This window comes from Ylistrum balloti, unplaced genomic scaffold, assembly GCF_031769215.1.
Source record: "Ylistrum balloti isolate Yb309-2 unplaced genomic scaffold, AGI_CSIRO_Ybal_v1 Utg370484, whole genome shotgun sequence".
Classification (NCBI taxonomy): Eukaryota; Metazoa; Mollusca; class Bivalvia; order Pectinida; family Pectinidae; genus Ylistrum; species Ylistrum balloti.
Window position 1 is genome coordinate 359,328 of NW_026782316.1, and position 20,514 is coordinate 379,841.

At 35.0% G+C, this 20,514-nt stretch overlaps 2 protein-coding genes across 2 annotated transcripts; one reads left to right on the forward strand and one right to left on the reverse strand.

The window, feature by feature from the left end:
• Positions 1-338: 338 nt before the first annotated feature.
• On the reverse strand, positions 339-3,937 carry LOC132555400 (large ribosomal subunit protein uL23-like). The gene is made up of 5 exons (XM_060219749.1): positions 3,884-3,937; positions 2,907-3,120; positions 2,031-2,207; positions 777-846; positions 339-415 (listed from the first exon to the last, which is right to left on the reverse strand). Exons 1-5 carry the CDS (start codon positions 3,912-3,914, stop codon positions 401-403), a joined length of 507 nt encoding a protein of 168 aa, XP_060075732.1. The 5' UTR covers positions 3,915-3,937; the 3' UTR covers positions 339-400.
• An 896-nt stretch (positions 3,938-4,833) lies between these two features.
• LOC132555411 (ras-related protein Rab-34-like) lies at positions 4,834-13,578 on the forward strand. Its single transcript, XM_060219761.1, has 9 exons — positions 4,834-4,907; positions 6,629-6,720; positions 7,351-7,416; positions 8,070-8,171; positions 8,811-8,875; positions 9,876-10,003; positions 10,451-10,541; positions 12,233-12,352; positions 12,953-13,578. The coding sequence occupies exons 1-9, from the start codon at positions 4,839-4,841 to the stop codon at positions 13,018-13,020; spliced, it is 801 nt and encodes a 266-aa protein (XP_060075744.1). The 5' UTR covers positions 4,834-4,838; the 3' UTR covers positions 13,021-13,578.
• Positions 13,579-20,514: the final 6,936 nt, after the last annotated feature.

Consider the following 20,514-nt stretch of genomic DNA (forward strand, 5'->3'; position numbering starts at 1 on the left):
GGACAAGGGGAAACCTACAGACGACATTTCAGATGATCCCTCTGATGCCTAATAGTGAAAAAAATTTGTTTAAATAGACTTACCTCTGATAAAAAGTTATTTATATTGTCCACTATAATGCTGGTGGACTAAATATTACCAGCAATGTTTAAATCATACCCCATGAGAGAAACATTTAATTATTGAAAACAGCTACTGCCAAACGTTTGAAACAGGCCTAAAAATCTCCAATAATATGAATTCTAGTTAAAATTTTGCCCGAACTAAAATTCAATAATGAAAGCATTTGTTTAACAAAATGTTTCATTTCAAGATCCAATAACACATACAAAACACTCTTACTGTCTTGGTGAGTTTATTTATCTTACAATAAAATAACAAATGTATACAGTCTCCCAGTTTAGATGATTCCGATCTGAAAAGGAGAAAACAAATCAATTAAAATCAAAGTAGATAGCCACCAGAATGAAAGCACTGCACAGTGAAGTCTAAAGCGACCCTTCTGTACAGAGATAACAGATCAATCCACATCTGTGAGCACTACTGACATTACTACAAACATAATGTATTACCACAGTAAAGAGTCCAAGTCTTTTTGGTGAAAGAAAAAATTAATTTGAAATTTGTTGTCATGGTTTCAGGCTACTAGGGATAGAATGGGTGGTTAAAACCTCTGTTTACAAAGTGACTATATGTACCTGTATCAATAAACATTAAGGCCTTAATGTCTATTAATACAGGTAGAAATAGATACTGAAGTATACTATACCACTTACTTTGTTGGCAACATCCAAAGCATCATAGTCGGGAGCTAGTCGTACATATGCCTTCTTCTCACCATCAGGCCTACAAAATAATCATTTATATACATCAACACAAAACCACAAAATATCTCAAAGAAACAATTTTTCTCCCATCATTCACAGGCTTGTCACCTGTTTTACTTGTTCAAGATTTCTCTGTCAACCCCTAGGGTATGACAGCGCGTGCACCTAAGTGAACCAGAACTACTTCTACACACGTCGTCTTCTACATAGACACAGTGTTTTTACCTGTTTGTTTAAAAGCTGATTATCACCGAAGCTAAGGCTCTCTGAGAAAAAGTATGATAGAAAAATAATCATCCACACCCTCAAGGTACAGGAAGATTCTATTAATCTCATTCTCATTGATCACCGAGATTTAAATATATGGCTTTAGAATGCGTGTTTCACACTTTCTGTGGGCTACTTACAGGTAAATATACTATAATGATATCTATAATTGAAAGGCAATGATTAACCATAGCCAATAACTGATCTTTTGATTATCAATGCTGTCAACAGCTCTTTACATTTTACAGATCTCCACCACTAACAGAAGTTTTCTTCTTCTCCAGTCAATGTGTGTTGATTTGATAAAAGATAATGCACTACTCTTACAACAGATTTGTGTCTCTTGGCAAACAACCTCAGGAGCTTGTTTCACTTTTCTCTAGTCAGGTGAAAAATGCATATTTAGATGTGGAATAAGGTCACATGATGTGTCGTGCCAGAGTGTTATTTGGTGATAGTGAGCTTCTGTTTACCTAATAAGGCTAATCTACACACTTCATACCTATTTTCATATGCTCAAAACAGGGTTTGCACTAACAGTCATCAATGGTGATTTAAAAATTGCATTTGCGAAATCATCAAAATAAACTGATATTTCACAGTCCCAAAATTGCTGGGGTGTTCTCTGATGCCAACATTTTTAAAAGTTGTCAGTCCTGGGCATGTCAACACCATCCATCCAAACACCTTGGTACTGACTTTATTATGTACAAAAGGGGGTGTAATTATCTCACTACCTCCTAATGTCTCAGGTGGTTGTCTGCCTGCATCACTTCAAAAGCAAACACTGTTTATTGCTGTCATGAATTTACTTACTTACATGAGGGAGATCTCTAGTTTACAGAAAACACAATAAATTAAAAAAAAACCCACAGAAATTTGTACAAAAAATGTGGATTTTCAGCATAGATCATAAAACATGTTAACTGATTTTACCTGATCAAAGTGTTGACTTTTGCAACATCAATATCATAAAGTTTCTTCACAGCCAGTTTGACCTGGGGTTTGTTGGCCCTTTTGTCCACAACAAAGACTAAGGTGTTGTTATCCTCAATCTTCTTCATTGCAGACTCAGTTGTCAATGGGTACTTGACAATTCTGTATTTGTCTAACCTGAAAAAAAAAAAAAAAAAAGTACCGATTTTATATTTAGAAAAAATATCAATGTAACCTACACTGCCCATTTCAAGTTACTGAAGACTTACACTTTAAACAGTATTAAGGTTAGTTAGATTTCTCACCACAGTGACTTTAAAACTGATTAAACTCATGAAAAATGCATCAGTAGACATTAGTTGGCTGGAGATTGACTGGGTGACATCCGAAATTTAAAATGGTAGATTGCATTGGGACACAATTTGTTCCATTGCATTATGAAGTAAATAATATTTTTCACTTTAGGATCTTTCTCTAAAAAATTTTCAAGTGCATTATGAAAAATAAAGCATCAATAGTAATCAGCCAATATGATCACATTTCTACTGCCTCTGCATTTAGATAATAATGCATTTTCTTAGGAATCCTCTAAGGGTTCACCGAAACATATTCATGGATTAGGTTGGAAGGAGGATCCCCATCTTTATGTGATGGAAGGTCTTTGTTTTAGTATAAGCATGTGAACATGTGGAATAAATTTACTCCTACATTGCAAATGTACAGCAAACCACTCAACCAATGTTCTTTTTTTCTGCATCACACACATTTAACCTTGTAAAATTGACAATAATCCCCATTACGGAAACCTGTACATTTGAATATTTCTTCTAGTAAATTCCATCATTTCAAAATTGTTTTAAAATGGTGATTGCTTACGTTGCAGTCTTCGGCACACTTTTCCTGGGGTATTTAGGCTCCCTAGGCAGCTTGAGGGTCTTTGGTCTCCTGAAGTGTACCGACGTGCGGACCTTGCGATTGCGCTTGTCATGCACACCTCTAAGCTGGGACTTCTTTGCCTTCTGAGCCTTTTGCTTGGCCTTGGCTGGAGCTGTGGACTCCTTCACTTTGGCAGCATCTTTCTTGCCACCCTCTGATAAAAAAGACAGAGAGAAAAAAAATTAAGGTAAAAATGATAGAATGCACATCAACATTTTGATTACATTTTTATACAATACAAATTCACAGAGTAATATAAAAATGGAATATCATCATTGATTGATTGAAGATATGTTGGTTACTTTTGAACAACATTTGGAAGCCAAAAAAATTCTGGTCTTTCTTGCATTTGGCAAACCATCTACAGTGCATACTGAACATTTGGAAAACTGCTCAATAATGTAGTTTTGAAACTTTGTAAACCTGAATACTGATATAATTACATTCAAGAGAGGACATTTCTAACACGAGTATTGTCCTCAAGTTTATTGGGTTTTTTAATGATCGAAGAGCTCAACCCACAGAATTACACGTTGAATCTAGCAATATACACTGCTCAAATACTATTACTAATACTATTTTAACAGGAATAATCTTGTCGGATCCCTGTTGTTAAAATAAATTGGCAACAAAATAACTTAACCTGTCGGAGTGCTTCAGAGTTTCAAGAGAGAAATCTATCGTTAGTGGGTTCACATGAACACAGATAAAATAATCAGAAACTCGTCATTGGATTAACTGATGTCATATAAACAACACATTCCGTCTCAAAATATAAATTTATCTATAATTTCATAATATATACAGTATATAAATACATTTAACAATTCGCCTTCGTATGCCATCAACACAAAGATCATAAAAAAGATGTTTTATTACAGCCAATGCCGTTTTTTGATGTCGTATAAGACGCATACTTTCTACTGTTGCCTTCTTTTTGGGAGCCATGTTGAAAAAGGACGGATTTGGGGTTTCCACGTGGTTTGCAAAGTTCTAATTTGCCCTGTACGCCTGTGCATGAAATTGGTTTCCGCTTCCGTAATTTTCATTGATTCCAATAGACGCTTTACAGAAACAGGCGAGGGAAAGACGCAGTAAGCGTCAACTGACGCAGATGATGCGTGCATAGTTTCACTTCCGTTGTAAATCTCACCAATGTGGGAATCAACACCCTTGATATTGACAGTTTTGAGTTACGTTTTAGAATTAAGGACCGGGATGAAAGAAATGAAATAGATACTCTTATCTACAGAATCACCAGTTATTTTTATCCACGACGTAAGTAGTTCACCAGGTCGTTAAATTCCAAATCATAATATGAGCCGAAATCAAATAGAACTAAAAGTAAAAGAAAGCAGAGTTATAGATGAAATTCCATTGATATGAAAAAACCACCAGCTTTCTATTTTGATAATTCCGTAACCATCCAAATCGATCGTTATTACGAAACGAAAAATTTAGAAAAGGTGAAGTACGAGTAGGGGTTTTAAAACGTAAACGGTTCCGGAACATCTTTGGATTCGAGAGGATGTACTGAAACTTGAGCTATCATTAAACAAAAGATAATTTAGGCCATTGAAACGTTCGTTTCTGATACATATAGTTCACAATTGTAATAAATCAACAAAATTGCTTTATCCAAATAAACAATCGATTACTTGGTAGATATATTAGTTTTTTAGATTATTTTTTGGTAATTTTTTCATTTTTTTTTTACAATTTGATATGTCTGATACTTATTATCAATATAATGCAGATAACAGCTGAACTTTGTTTTATTTTTAATTGTAGATTGATGTAATATCTGAAGAGTTTACACTCTACCTGTTGACTTTTAAATTAGCCATCAAGTTGTGATCAACTCCTGTCATCATGTCTGCTGGAAGAACTATCATCTCAAACACAGTAGCCAAAGATCGGGTCATCTCCAAATTCCCTCAGGTAATATCTCAAACACAATGGCCATAGATCAGATCTCCTCAAAAATAAAACTGTGGATACCTCAGACACAGTAGCCAAAGGATGGGTAATCTTAAAATTCCCTCAGGTAATATCTCAAACACAATGGCCATAGATCAGATCTCCTCAAAAATTAAAAAAAAAACTGTGGATACCTCAGACACAGTAGCCAAAGGATGGGTAATCTTAAAATTCCCTCAGGTAATATCTCAAACATAATGGCCATAGATCAGATCTCCTCAAAAATTAAAAAAAAAAACTGTGGATACCTCAGACACAGTAGCCAAAGATTGGGTAATCTTAAAATTCCCTCAGGTAATATCTCAAACATAATGGCCATAGATCAGATCTCCTCAAAAATTAAAATAAAATGTGGATACCTCAGACACAGTAGCCAAAGATTGGGTAATCTTAAAATTCCCTCAGGTAATATCTCAAACATAATGGCCATAGATCAGATCTCCTCAAAAATTAAAAAAAAAAACTGTGGATACCTCAGACACAGTAGCCAAAGGATGGGTAATCTTAAAATTCCCTCAGGTAATATCTCAAACATAATGGCCATAGATCAGATCTCCTCAAAAATTAAAAAAAAAACTGTGGATACCTCAGACACAGTAGCCAAAGATTGGGTAATCTTAAAATTCCCTCAGGTAATATCTCAAACACAATGGCCATAGATCAGATCTCCTCAAAAATACAAAAAAACCTGTGGATACCTCAGACACAGTAGCCAAAGATTGGGTAATCTTAAAATTCCCTCAGGTAATATCTCAAACATAATGGCCATAGATCAGATCTCCTCAAAAATTAAAAAAAAAACTGTGGATACCTCAGACACAGTAGCCAAAGATTGGGTAATCTTAAAATTCCCTCAGGTAATATCTCAAACACAATGGCCATAGATCAGATCTCCTCAAAAATAAAAATAAACTGTGGATACCTCAGACACAGTAGCCAAAGGATGGGTAATCTTAAAATTCCCTCGGGTAATATCTCAAACACAATGGCCATAGATCAGATCTCCTCAAAAATTAAAAAAAAAAACTGTGGATACCTCAGACACAGTAGCCAAAGATTGGGTAATCTTAAAATTCCCTCGGGTAATATCTCAAACACAATGGCCATAGATCAGATCTCCTCAAAAATTAGAGATTGGGTCTCCGCAAAGTTCTTTCAAGTAACAATCCAAGACAGTGGTCAAGAGTTGTATCATCACAAATCTGTCTCAGGTAATGTATCAAACACAGTGGCCAATGATTGGGTCATCACAAATCTACCCCATGAAATGTATCAAACACGGTCAGCAAACATAAGGTAATCTCTAATCTCCTCCGAGAGAATAGCAAAAACCATGGCTACCAATAGGATTATATCTAAATAAGTAACATATCTAATGTATAATATAAACCAGAAATAGTAAGTCACCTGTTACATGGTTTAGTAAAGATTGTTTCATCTGTAAATATTTACCAAGCGTCACATTTTCACCCCAATTTTGATAATGTAATTTAAGCTAGGAAAGCAGTCATTGGTTTCAAGCGAGGAAAAAACTGATATATGCATGTGTAAACCTTCCTTTTTATCCTGGTATCATATCAAATATCATTTGACAGAGAAATAAAATGTTACTTGTTGGTATTGTTCTATGACACAAACAAAATATGTATTCCTCATTCAAGAATTACGTTTTCTCATAACAGGCTTTCCATCCTGATGCCACTCCATACCAAAAGATGAACTTTCATCCAAAAGTGAAGAATGCTTGTGCAGAAAATAGAACAGGAAGAGTCGGGTATGCTTGTATGAACTAGTGTTGATTGTGTTCAAGACAAACCAGAGATCAAACAAAGATAATGGGTCATTTGTCTGAAATTGTGTGAAACCTGTAATTACCAAAACATTAGTCAAACCATTTTATATTTTCTTTATCTTGTTTCATAACTTAGATTCATGTCATTCTGGTCATGTGTTAATTTTAGAATGTAAAGTTCTCTTTCCTATCAAACTGGGAGTATGTCACTTTGTGATTGATAAAACTTCACTGGATTAGAATTTTGTTTTCATAAATGCCTCCTTGAGGAAATAAAAATCAAAGCCTGTGGTCAATATTTGGAGGTGTCTTAGGGAATATCAATTTTATCCATTTTAAATAGAATTTATGCTATTTCTAAAGTCTTAACTGTATGTCACAGAAACTGATTAAATACAATGAAAATCCATGGCTATTGTTCCTTAAAACTCATCTCCAGAAATCTTGCTGGGCAGGCAACACATCAAGCTCCATGGAATTCTTGTTCTGTGGTATCTTCTTAGGGATTTTTAAGGGAATATGTGACAGGTTTTCTATTAACTACTGACAGATTTCCTTGTTAGTGACATGATTAAGTTACTGTTTTGTTGTGTATAAAGATTTTATTTTCAGATTGAAGATTTGTAAAGCTGTTCTTGTTGGTGATGTGTCTGTGGGAAAGACAAGTCTGGTCAATAGGTTTGTATGGAAACTCTTGACTACACAAACCATTAGTGTTAAGTATCTTAAGACAACATAAAAAAATACAGGATGGATCTTCTTCCAGTTTCATCAGATACTTCCCCTTGGTCCTTAGTGGTGACCCTTCCCCTGGGTTGTTCGGGGTGCCATTTAATTTTCTAGACTGATAAAAAAAATGAAAATGGCCAAAATGCGTCCATCTTGGATTTTGACAGTAAATGTTTGTTATCAATATATTTTGAAAGGTAATGGATGGATCATTCTCAAATTTCAAATGTAGCTTTCCCTTTGTATTGAGTGGTGCCCATTTAGTTTCCAGTCAGATAAGAAAGAATATACAAAATAACTGACAATATGCCATCTTGTAATTTAACAAATAAATAGCTTATAAAATACTCCTAACAGAAATTAAATAGCTTGTTGTTGGTATAACTTGAGAGGTACTAAATGGATTGTTATTAAAAAATCATTTGTATGATCCCCTTGGTTCTTGTGCTCATCTGTAGGAAGATTTCTTATTCAATGTTATATGATTAATTCACCTGTCAATATAACATATTTCTGAGATATAAAGGATTCAGCTTATTAAGAAGTGATGAAGATCTCTCTGTGATGTTTATGTATTGGTAAAAGTATTTTGATTGTTTCAGGTTCTGTCATGATGTGTTTGACAGAGACTACAAGGCTACCATAGGAGTGGATTTTGAAGTGGAGAAGTTTAGTATCCTCTCCATACCCTTCACACTACAGATGTAAGTTAAAGGATCACAATGAAATTCATGTCCTGGATATTTATTTTCTGAAACTGTTATAAAGAGTATGCAACTTGTGATCAGACTTAGAGATGACAGAAGTATTCAGTAGTCCTTAAGGATTGTTAACTTTCATTTTGATTGGACAAGATACATTACATATCAGATTAATATGTGACCTCACTTGCATTCATTATCATTCTTACGATGTCAGGCTATTTTAATTATGTTATGCCTTTTTTATTATCAATCTTTTTTTTAAATGATGTTAGGTTATTTTTATTATGTTAAGCAGTTTTCTTCTAACAAGCTAATTTTATGATGTGAACCATTTATTTTTTTTCTACATCAGGTTGTTTTTATGATTGAGCTAAAGCTGTTTCTCAGTTTTTTACCTTCTCAAATTTTGAAATAGCAGAACATTTTAAGAACGATTTTGGTGTGAAATTTAGTTCTGTTCCCAGATATAAAAATATGGGAGAAATGAAGAGATTTCAGGGATTCTGTCTCTTAGATTAATCCATTAAAAATATGAGTAATAATATGAAATAATAAATACCACAGAATCTGTTGTTTATAAAGTGTTATTTCCTTACACTGGTGCTCAGTTATACATTAACTACTTGTCTTTTGTTACAGATGGGACACAGCTGGCCAGGAAAGATTCAAGTGTATAGCAGCCTCCTACTACAGAGGGGCTAATGGTACATATATATGTATTCTATCTAAAATATCTGTTATCATTACAAGAAAAACATACCTTCTGTGTCAATGATCCACTTTCACACCGACTACACCACAGAATCTCTGATGTCTCAGTAACCCCTAGACTCTCTCTGTGACAGTCTGTGTACATGTGTATATACTGTACTTATTTTTCCTCACCATTTTCTGTATATTTCCTGTTAATCATGACCAGCCACTGTTTACCAAAGTACATACAACTCTACCCAGCACTACGTCAACATATAGTTGATAAAGTTTCACAGCTACAACAGGTTTATAGATACATGTAAAACACATCTGACACACATGCCCAACACTATGGAATTTTAACTGAATGATCACTAGTTTATAGACTGAAAACATTTTGATCACCTGTTTGTAGACTGAAAACATTTTGATCACCTGTTTGTAGACTGAAAACATTTTGATCACCTGTTTGTAGACTGAAAACATTTTGATCACCTGTTTGTAGACTGAAAACATTTTGATCACCTGTTTGTAGACTGAAAACATTTTGATCACCTGTTTGTAGACTGAAAACATTTTGATCACCTGTTTGTAGACTGAAAACATTTTGATCACCTGTTTGTGAAAACATTTTGATCACCTGTTTGTAGACTGAGAACATTTTGATCACCTGTTTGTAGACTGAAAACATTTTGATCACCTGTTTGTAGACTGAGAACATTTTGATCACCTGTTTGTAGACTGAAAACATTTTAATCACCTGTTTGTAGACTGAGAACATTTTGATCACCTGTTTGTAGACTGAAAACATTTTGATCACCTGTTTGTAGACTGAGAACATTTTGATCACCTGTTTGTAGACTGAAAACATTTTGATCACCTGTTTGTAGACTGAGAACATTTTGATCACCTGTTTGTAGACTGAGAACATTTTGATCACCTGTTTGTAGACTGAGAACATTTTGATCACCTGTTCACAAACAGAAATTTTGATGATTACCTGTGTTACAGTGGTGGTGGTAGTGTTTGACCTGACAGATGAAATGTCACTGTCCAATGCTGCTAAGTGGATGCGTGATGCTTCAGAAAGTGCTAGTGATCCCATCAAACTTCTGGTGGGCAGCAAGAAAGATAGCATGGTAGGTTTTCTATCAGATTGATGTGACGATTATCTTTTGTGTTATACTGGAGTAAAATGTACAAATCTCCAGAATACAATGTGATGGATTAAAATCAATTGATAAGACTAACAGGTGTGGAAATGTATGTTGTATTGTTGTTAAAGTAATGTACATTGAAATTGGTTTGTAAAAAGTCATTCATGTACACTGTATAAAATTATATTACAACGTCTGGTGCTTACAACAGAAAAGTTTTAAATAGTATTTGTTTTCTCATGTTTTTTTTTTTAATTTTTAACTTGGTATAGAATATATTACGTTGACAATAAACAGTTAACATTGTATCAGGGTAATTTAATAACAATGTATAATGTTATTTCTGTAACATTCTATTACAGTATTGGTATAACAATGTATTCCCATTTATATGTTTTACAAAACATTACAATGTAATTTGTACAATAGTCTGATGCTGGATATGAAGCTGTGGAGAGAAGAGCATCAGACATTGCTAACAGTATCGGGGCCGAGTATTGGGCAGTGTCGTCTAAAACAGGTAGATATACCATGACAATTAGTAACAGTATCAGGACAGAGTATTGGGCAGTGTCGTCTAAAACAGGTAGATATACCATGACAGTTAGTAACAGTATCAGGACAGAGTATTGGGCAGTGTCGTCTAAAACAGGTAGATATACCATGACAGTTAGTAACAGTATCAGGACAGAGTATTGGGCAGTGTCGTCTAAAACAGGTAGATATACCATGACAGTTAGTAACAGTATCAGGACAGAGTATTGGGCAGTGTCGTCTAAAACAGGTAGATATACCATGACAGTTAGTAACAGTATCAGGACAGAGTATTGGGCAGTGTCGTCTAAAACAGGTAGATATACCATGACAGTTAGTAACAGTATCAGGACAGAGTATTGGGCAGTGTCGTCTAAAACAGGTAGATATACCATGACAGTTAGTAACAGTATCAGGACAGAGTATTGGGCAGTGTCGTCTAAAACAGGTAGATATACCATGACAGTTAGTAACAGTATCAGGACAGAGTATTGGGCAGTGTCGTCTAAAACAGGTAGATATACCATGACAGTTAGTAACAGTATCAGGACAGAGTATTGGGCAGTGTCGTCTAAAACAGGTAGATATACCATGACAGTTAGTAACAGTATCAGGACAGAGTATTGGGCAGTGTCGTCTAAAACAGGTAGATATACCATGACAGTTAGTAACAGTATCAGGACAGAGTATTGGGCAGTGTAAAACAGGTAGATATACCATGACAGTTAGTAACAGTATAAAACAGGTAGATATACCATGACAGTTAGTAACAGTATCAGGACAGAGTATTGGGCAGTGTCGTCTAAAACAGGTAGATATACCATGACAGTTAGTAACAGTATCAGGACAGAGTATTGGGCAGTGTCGTCTAAAACAGGTAGATATACCATGACAGTTAGTAACAGTATCAGGACAGAGTATTGGGCAGTGTCGTCTAAAACAGGTAGATATACCATGACAGTTAGTAACAGTATCAGGACAGAGTATTGGGCAGTGTCGTCTAAAACAGGTAGATATACCATGACAGTTAGTAACAGTATCAGGACAGAGTATTGGGCAGTGTCGTCTAAAACAGGTAGATATACCATGACAGTTAGTAACAGTATCAGGACAGAGTATTGGGCAGTGTCGTCTAAAACAGGTAGATATACCATGACAGTTAGTAACAGTATCAGGACAGAGTATTGGGCAGTGTCGTCTAAAACAGGTAGATATACCATGACAGTTAGTAACAGTATCAGGACAGAGTATTGGGCAGTGTCGTCTAAAACAGGTAGATATACCATGACAGTTAGTAACAGTATCAGGACAGAGTATTGGGCAGTGTCGTCTAAAACAGGTAGATATACCATGACAGCTAGTAACAGTATCAGGACAGAGTATTGGGCAGTGTTGTCTAAACAGGTGTAAATACCATTACAAATTTTATACATTATCACCAAACAGGAAATGCAATCTAGATACTTAAAAATATGTTTAAGACTGGATTAAGATCACGAGTTCTTTTAAGTATCGAAGATGAGTGCTTAACTGGCAAATTTCCCTTCATTTGTTTTGTTATAAACAAGAAATAAACAAGGTGAATCTAAATGAGAACTTCAATGTGTTTATAATAAACATTCCTAAACAGCAGTTATTCCAGATACTATTAGTCATCTTTTCTGTAAACCTTTGAAGGTGAGAATGTGAAGGATTTCTTCTTCCGAGCAGTATCTCTGACATTTGAAGCTGCTGTCTTGCGAGAAGTGGACACAGACCATTCCCAGCCAGCCAAACAGATTGGCAATGACTTTATCAGTAAGTGTATGATGATAATTGGTGTCATTTAGGAACAAGCTTAACTGTTGATAACAAATCTGGCTATAAAAATTATCTGTCTATTAAATATTCTCTGAGGTCAGGAGACGGTCAGTTCATGAACTTCTCATCCTAACAGAAAACAGTGTAGTTTTTATGGAATTGTTTTGACTTTTTGGGATATCCTTTTTTTGTCTTCTGATTTGAATTATCCCCATAAAAAGATCATATTTTGCTCCGAATGGCACACTTTAAGATTTTAAAAATCAAATTTCACTTTAATTATGTATATATCTTTAAATTGTTGTTTTTATTACCTGAAATACATTTAATGTATATCTTAATCTGACATCTATCATGTAAAGTAAATATCTGTGGAATGTTCCTATCATATCAAGATGAAGTAAAATGTTCAGTTTAATAGCTCAGTTTTACATCTATACTTAAAACTGATAATCGCATAATTTTGAAATATTAGAAATATCAGTAATCACTAGATAAAAAAAAAACTTTCAACAAAACCAGGGTAATATCATACCAAAGCCTTAGATTGGAGTGTGAACATTTCTGTAAACTTCATCATTTTATGTTTGATTGTAGGAGTGGAGAGAGACAATTTGTATGAAAGGAAGAAAAAGAAAGGAATAAACAAGTGTTGTGAAGCATAATGATGATGTGCCTTTAGTCGTCACAATACATTCCTGTTGATGTTAGCTGGATCATGGTGCTGTTGATTCATCAATCAATCGTCAAGTAACATTTCTCCAACAAAATAGTCCTAAAGCTTAGAATGTTTCAAAAACAACCTGTTTTATTTGTCACTCTGCAGTCAAGCCTGGTAACATTTCAACATCATGTTGAATTATAGTCTTACAGCTGAGATGTTTCAGTAACAATGTGATGAATGTTTGCTGTATAGTTGAGCATGTTGAGTCTAAATACTGCAGTTAAGTATTGTTTCAACAACATGTTTAATCATTAATCTACAGAATCATAGACTTATATTATTTTACATCAGTACTGAACAAGATGTCAACCACTCTTTAAAGAAGGGCTTGAGGGGTTTAACTTTGGGTGGAATCCAGAGTACCTGGGGAAAACCCACATGGTTGGGTAGATGACCCATATTTTTTTACATCCAACCTGGGAATCAAGCTCCAGACACCTGAGTGTGCTATCATTGTGGCACTCTTTGTTCTAGTCTGTTGTGGTTTCACAAACAACTAGTTGACTTACTGTTATCAAGTAGGTTTATTGGTGGTGTTGTGGCACACCTTGTGTGTATCACAAAACAACACAGAAGAATGGCAAAATGTTGTCAAGGAAACTTTTCTGAAAATGTTGCTTAATTTCAGAAGAATGTCTTGATAATTTTGGTCAATTTCAGTCATGGATCATTTGCATAATAGTGATACAAAACTTTTATGGAAACAATAGTTAGTTTTGAAATTCCAGATTACAGTAATTCTGTAACATTAATCTATTGTTATATGTTATCTTACAACAGAATAACTCCTGTATGTTACAATATAACATTTATGTATATTTTTAGTATCCAAACTTGACAATTTAATGATATGTTATCTGAGTATGTTAAGAATAACAGGCCTGCATACCAAATTACACCTATATCCTGTTTAAGTACCTGTATATACATTCAGTAATCTGTTTTTTTATCTAACAACATATCATTAAGAAAGTATATTAGAAGAAACTGTATTTTGTTTAAGGTTAATATCTTGATATTGTAATATTTTTTCTGGTACTCTAGGAGGGGGGATATATATTGGGAGAAAAAGATCTTAATTATGAACACTGCATCTACCCGTCCATCACAATTTCAGAGTAAAGTAAGATATAATAAGGAGGTGTATATGGCCATTAGGTGATTATTATTTTATGTAAAAGTACAGAAGATTTTACTCTCGTTTCAGTTTTTAGGTCATCTGACCCGAAGGGTCCGATGACCTATAGTCATCATGCTTCGTCCGTCGTCGTGTGCCGTGCGCCGTCCGCCGTGCGCCGTCCGTAAACTTTTCATTCAAACGACTTCTTCTCAATAATTGGAAGGCCCAGGCAACTATTATTTGGCCTGTAGCTTGCTTTGATGAAGCTCTACCAAGTTTGTTAAAAAGAATGACCTTGACCTTCATTCAAGGTCACAGGGGTCAAATGTCTTAAAATCTTCAAACGACTTCTTCTCAATAACTGGAGGGCCCAGGCAACTAATATTTAGCCTGTAGCTTGCTTTGATGAAACCCGACCAAGTTTGTTCAAATGAATGATCTTGACCTTCATTCAAGGTCACAGGGGTCAAATGTCTTTAAATCTTCAAAGGACTTCTTCTCAGTAATCAAAAGGCCCAGGCAACTAAAATAAGGCCTGTAGCATGCTGGGATGAAGGACTACCAAGTTTGTTCAAATGAATGACCTTGACCCACTTTAAAGGTCACAGGGGTCAAATATGTTAAAATCTTTAAACAACTTCTTCTCAATAACCAAAAGGCTCAGATTGCTGATATTGTGCCTGTGGCATGCTGGGATGAAGGGCTATCAAGTTTGTTTAAATGAATGACCTTGAACAACTTTCAAGGTCACAGGGGTCAAATATGTCAAAATCTTTAAATAACTTCTTCTCAAATACTAGAAGGCCTAGGGGGCTAATACTTGGCCCATAGCATGCTGGCATGGAGCCCTACAAAGTTTGTTCAAATGAATGACCTTGGCCCACTTTCAAGGTCACAGGGGTCAAATATGTTAAAATATACAAAGGACTTCATCTCAATAAGCAAAAGTCTATGAGTGCCGATATTGGGTCTGTAGCATGCTGGGAGGAAAGGCTACCAAGTTTATTTAAATGAATGACCTTGAACAACTTTCAAGGTCGCAGGGGTCAAATATGTCAAAATCTTTAAATAACTTCTTCTCAACAAGCAAAAGTCCATGAGTGCTGATATTGGGCCTTTAAGATGCTTGGAGGAGAGGCTACCAAGTTTGTTCAAATGAATGACCTCAACCCACTTTCTAGGTTTGGCTTGCTTTTTGTCAGATGACCGTTAAGGCCCATGGGCCTCTTGTTGTTATAAAAAATGTTTATCTGTAATTTTTATCAAAATGAATGCTACTGTTTCATTTATGTAAATATTTCTTCAAGATGTTGATTGAGTTGTGATTTTTTCACTTTATTTTGTGAATCATTTCTTCAATGAAAAAAATAAAATACAAGACTTAAAAGCCAAACCTTGGTTCTGACCCAAACTCTACATGTGTGTGGATCATCCATACATACCCCACCTACATGTATAGTTGACGTACCGATAGTGTCCAATAATCAGGGGGTTCAAATATAACTTTTTTTTTACCTGTCTTTTATTGAAGAAATTGGTCAAGTATTTAATGTAAATATTAATTATCAAATTGTGAAGTTGCAGTAATACAATGTTTACACAACTTATGTGTAATATGTTCTGTTGTTATATCTCATTCAAAGTTTATAATACAAAGTCAAGGAAATTTTAACAACAGGTGTAATATTATTAAGCTGCTGTGGTGGATCCTCATGCCAACCACAAGAGTGGCCGAGATGGATAGTGGCTATCAAAGGCTTTAGGTATTTAGCTTCTCAAGAAAGTTGAAAGAGTATAAAATCTAGCCCTTATGAAGTATAATATAAAGGTTTCTTTAATTAAAATTAAATTTCAGCCTTTTACAGCCTGTTTCCTTTCACTAACAAACTCCAGCAATATATATTATCTAAGACTTATAACAATATAAGAATGGCTGTTTAATACATTTTTCAGCCTTTTACAGCCTGTTTCCTTTCACTAACAGGCTCCAGCACTCTATATATTTTAAGGCTAATAACAATGATATAAAGATGGCTGTGTTTGATACATTTTTTAATATGTTTTTGTTTTGTCACATGTCCATAAAAACTTTGTGTGGAGTTTTTTTACATTTATATTGCTACCATATCTAATATCATCTGAAAGGGTATAATTATAAAATCACATTCCATCCTGATAATTATTTGTGTTTGCTGCTCTCTAGGTAATATATTTATTGACTATCAACATGTTTCATGTGATATCAGTCTGCTATAATTCTGATGTACTTAGTATCTCCTGCTTAGATCTTGTTTATATAAGTATTTGGGCTCTCTACTCACATGACAAGAAGCAATTTGGTGAGGAGTTGATGATGTTGTTGTGAGTAGACTTTTAAACTAGTTTGCTATTTCAGCTTCAACATTGTTCTTTGGAATTTGTGACAAGTCCATTTCCAGCCTATAAATCCAGATGTGTGCTGTCCGTATATATGTAGATGTCAGTGGATTTCTTGTTACAATCTCTTTTTGATAAATTATAAATACGCCATTATAGAACTGGTTTGAGCTTGCTCGTGTAGGGGTATTACTCAAGAAAATGTTATTTCATATTTCGTTAAATAATCTCATTTTCGGAAATGAAAGGCGACACATCTTTCTATGTTGAGTATATTATCAATATCATTTATAGTTACGCAAATAATGTGAAACAGTATTGTATCGGTGTTGTTGTGGTGCTGCTTACATGTTTTCCTGTAAATCTTGTATGTTTACACAATTTCCAGAAATGATCAAGAGTCATGCAAGTGAACATGTATATAAATGATTGATTTTTAAGTGCTCATAAAATGTTCTCTTTTATTGGCACACCATCATCAGATGGTGGTCAATTCAAATTGCTCTGCGTCCAAGGTCCTCTTTCCGTCTGCCTATAAGCAATTTTTCGTTTTCGCTATTTCTTGAGAAGTACTGTATGGATCTCTCTCAAATTTAGGTAGGTTTATGTAGGTTCCCCTTGGTCTCTAGTTGTGCCCATGTAATTTTGGGACTGATCAGAGAAACAAAATGGCTAGCATGCAGCCATCTTGGATTTAGGTTAGTAAAGATTGTTATTGCTTTTACCTAAAAGTACTGGATGGATATCTTTCAAATTTCATATGTATGTTCCCTTTGGTCTCTCATTGTGCTGGTTTGATTTTGGGACTGATCAGAAAAAATAAAATGGCTTCCAGGCTGCCAGTTTGGATTTGGCAGGTAAAGATTATCATCTTTATTTCTGCATAGGAATGTTCAAATGTCTTATCATTAAGAGCAAAAACAGAGAAGAGGAGAGAAAAGGAGGGAAAAGATCCAACTTTCAAAGAGTTTATAAAAGATCAAACAATGGTGGGCACCAAGATCCCTCTGGGATCTCATGTTTTTCTTTCAAATTCTAGTGTCTCCTAGATAGTAACAGTAACTGGGTACACTTTATGTTTGATAAAATCATTTGAAGTTGTGGACATTATGGTTTATGTGTAATGATCACATATTGAAATTTATGAACTCTTTATGTTAATACCTGTAGTGGATGTCTTAATATATACCAGTTATCAAATGAATATTCAATATATTATGTAAGTGTATAAGGCTCACATAGACATATGCTATCTTAAATTTGAAAATATTTTATCTAGTGGTTGCCACGTAATGACCTGGCCACCAAGTAACGTGAAAATATGATGGCTGCTACATGAATATCTAGTGGTTGCCATACCTGGTGGCTACACTTTTAAATATCTGGTAGCCACCAGATGCCACAACTTTATTATCTTAAACTGTTTTATCTACTACAGTATTCTGCTGATTGCACCACCACATGAAGAAACAATGGATGAAGCAATGTCTTTATTCCATAAGCTGGGACTATCAAAGCCAGAGATATTAGAATATCGCAGGATGATTATGTGGCAAACACCAGGCATTTAGTGGCAGCGGCCGAATAATTAAGTGGCAGCTACCAGGTGATTAAGTGGCAGCTACCAGGTGATTAAGTGGCAGCTACCAGGTGATTAAGTGGAGGCTGCCAGACAAAATATTTTCACATAAAAGAATTTCCTATCCTGATGTAAGACTTATATACTTCTATAATATAGAGATTGTTAAAGTAAATGTGTTAATGTGTTCAACGTAAAATATTGTATTTCTAGCTGTACTACCAAAGATATTGTTCATTTCTAGTTCAGTAGAATCAGTTGGTGGTGGTACTTCGTAGGTAGAAATTAAAAGTGGCCGTCCTTGCCGAAGTTTTAAAATAATTAGCAATATAAAAATCAGTGGCAAAGTCCATATGGTTAGTACATAATCATTAATGATAAGTTTATATACAGGGGGTTGGGACGGTGGAGGGGTGGGGGGCAGGGGGCAGGGGGCAAGAGCAGGTGGCAAGAGCAGGGGGGAGGTAGTTAGTACATAATCATTGATGATAAGTTTATATACAGGGGGTTGGGACGGTGGAGGGGTGGGGGGCAGGGGGCAGGAGCAGGGGGGGGGGGGGGGTAGTTAGTACATAATCATTAATGATAAGTTTATATACAGGGGGTTGGGACAGTGGAGGGGTGGGGGGGCATTGGGCAGGAGCAGGGGGGGGGTAGTTAGTACATAATCATTAATGATAAGTTTATATACAGGGGGTTGGGACGGTGGAGGGGTGGGGGGGCAGGAGCAGGCGGGGGAGGTAGTTAGTACATAATCATTAATGATAAGTTTATATACAGGGGGTTGGGACGGTGGAGGGGTGGGGGGCATTGGGCAGGAGCAGGGGGGGGGGGTAGTTAGTACATAACCATTAATGATAAGTTTATATACAGGGGGTTGGGACAGTGGAGGGGTGGGGGGGCAGGGGGCAGGAGCAGGGCGGGGAGGTAGTTAGTACATAATCATTAATGATCAGTTAATATACCGGGAGTAGGGATGGTGGAGGGGTTGGGGGGAGGAGGTGGGGGTTAGTAAGTATCATTAATTAATGACATAATAAAAGTCCTGTATAAAAGTGCTTTCAGAAGATTGATATTCATATCTTATATTTGTATGTTTTATCTGTGTTACTATGGCTACTTGTCTGTGTATACGTCACGGATGAGGGACGGTGACCTGTTTTGATGTCTGCAGATATTTTTGTTTCCATTTTGTTATTTTAGACGTAAACTTTAGATGAAATTAGAGAATTTGTCTATTTTTGTTTTTCTGTAATACTTACCAAATCCGTCCAAGGAAATTACAATTTGTTTGCTAAAGAATTCATAATATTGGTACTTTGACAGATGAGATATGAAATTATTTGACATTGTTCAGATATTAAGTCTATAGTATGGTTATCAAATGTAGATTATGTTTTTAAACATGAATAAAGTTTGTCATTTTACTAATGACAACTGATGTAAAACAAAATAATCCATTTGAAATGACCTGATAGAAATATACAGAATCTGTTGTGGTGCCTTTAAAGTGTCTTTATGAAATTAAGTTTGAATTAAAGTTCGTCCTATTGTCGGTGTACTCCATGTGTACCAATCGGATTATTTTTGTTGAAGAAATATGTATTACATCTATAATAACTAAAGCCTAATGAAATTGGGAGAAATATAAGCTGTCATCATCATATAACATTTTGTCCTTATATTCTTTTATGTCTGTTGCACAAACTTGAATCAAATTTGACTTGAAAATTGCCTGATCTGAAATATGATGTTTATAAAGTATGAAGTTGGTTGTGACTGAAGGTTTTGTTGTTCTCCGTCCACAAAAAATGTTTTCAGAAAAGATGAGCGCTTTATTTTAAAAAATTTTTTTGGCTTTGAACCTCATCGTCTTTTAATACTTGGCTTATATATTATGTGATACAAAATGTATATGTACATAATTATAATAAGACTGAATATTCTATATTCTAAGCCGACATTTTGTAAAAAGTATTTGAAATGTGGAAAATATAAAATTGGCTTATAAAACGAAAAGAATCAGATGGTGTGATGTTTATAGAGTGAATATACGCATTAAATTTCATATTGCTTTTTAAAATTTTGTGTTGTGTTATTATCCAAAATTAAACACAAACATTCTTATAAATGTCTTCATCAGTAAATTTTTTTTTAATTGTCAACTTTGTTTGCTTGTTTGTGGAAGACAAAGGTGAATGTTGTTTATCATTAGCCTGTGTAACATTCTATGTACCTTAATTTTGTAAACACCAGTATTTGTTCAATGTAGAGTTATGTCCCCTGTAATAGCAGGTCTTTTATAAACACCAGTATTTGTTCAATGTAGAGTTGTGTCCCCTGTAATGGCAGGTCTTTTA

Coding starts and splice junctions, on each gene's coding strand:
- LOC132555400 (XM_060219749.1), bottom strand. CDS start 3,914: ATGGCTCCCAAAAAGAAGGCAACAGTAGAAA. Junction 3,121..3,883: donor AAAGAAGGCAACAGTAGAAA/GTATGCGTCTTA, acceptor CTTTTTTATCAG/AGGGTGGCAAGAAAGATGCT. Junction 847..2,030: donor AAAGTCAACACTTTGATCAG/GTAAAATCAGTT, acceptor ATTATTTTGTAG/GCCTGATGGTGAGAAGAAGG.
- LOC132555411 (XM_060219761.1), top strand. CDS start 4,839: ATGTCTGCTGGAAGAACTATCATCTCAAACACAGTAGCCAAAGATCGG. Junction 8,172..8,810: donor ATACCCTTCACACTACAGAT/GTAAGTTAAAGG, acceptor CTTTTGTTACAG/ATGGGACACAGCTGGCCAGG. Junction 10,542..12,232: donor GGCAGTGTCGTCTAAAACAG/GTAGATATACCA, acceptor AAACCTTTGAAG/GTGAGAATGTGAAGGATTTC.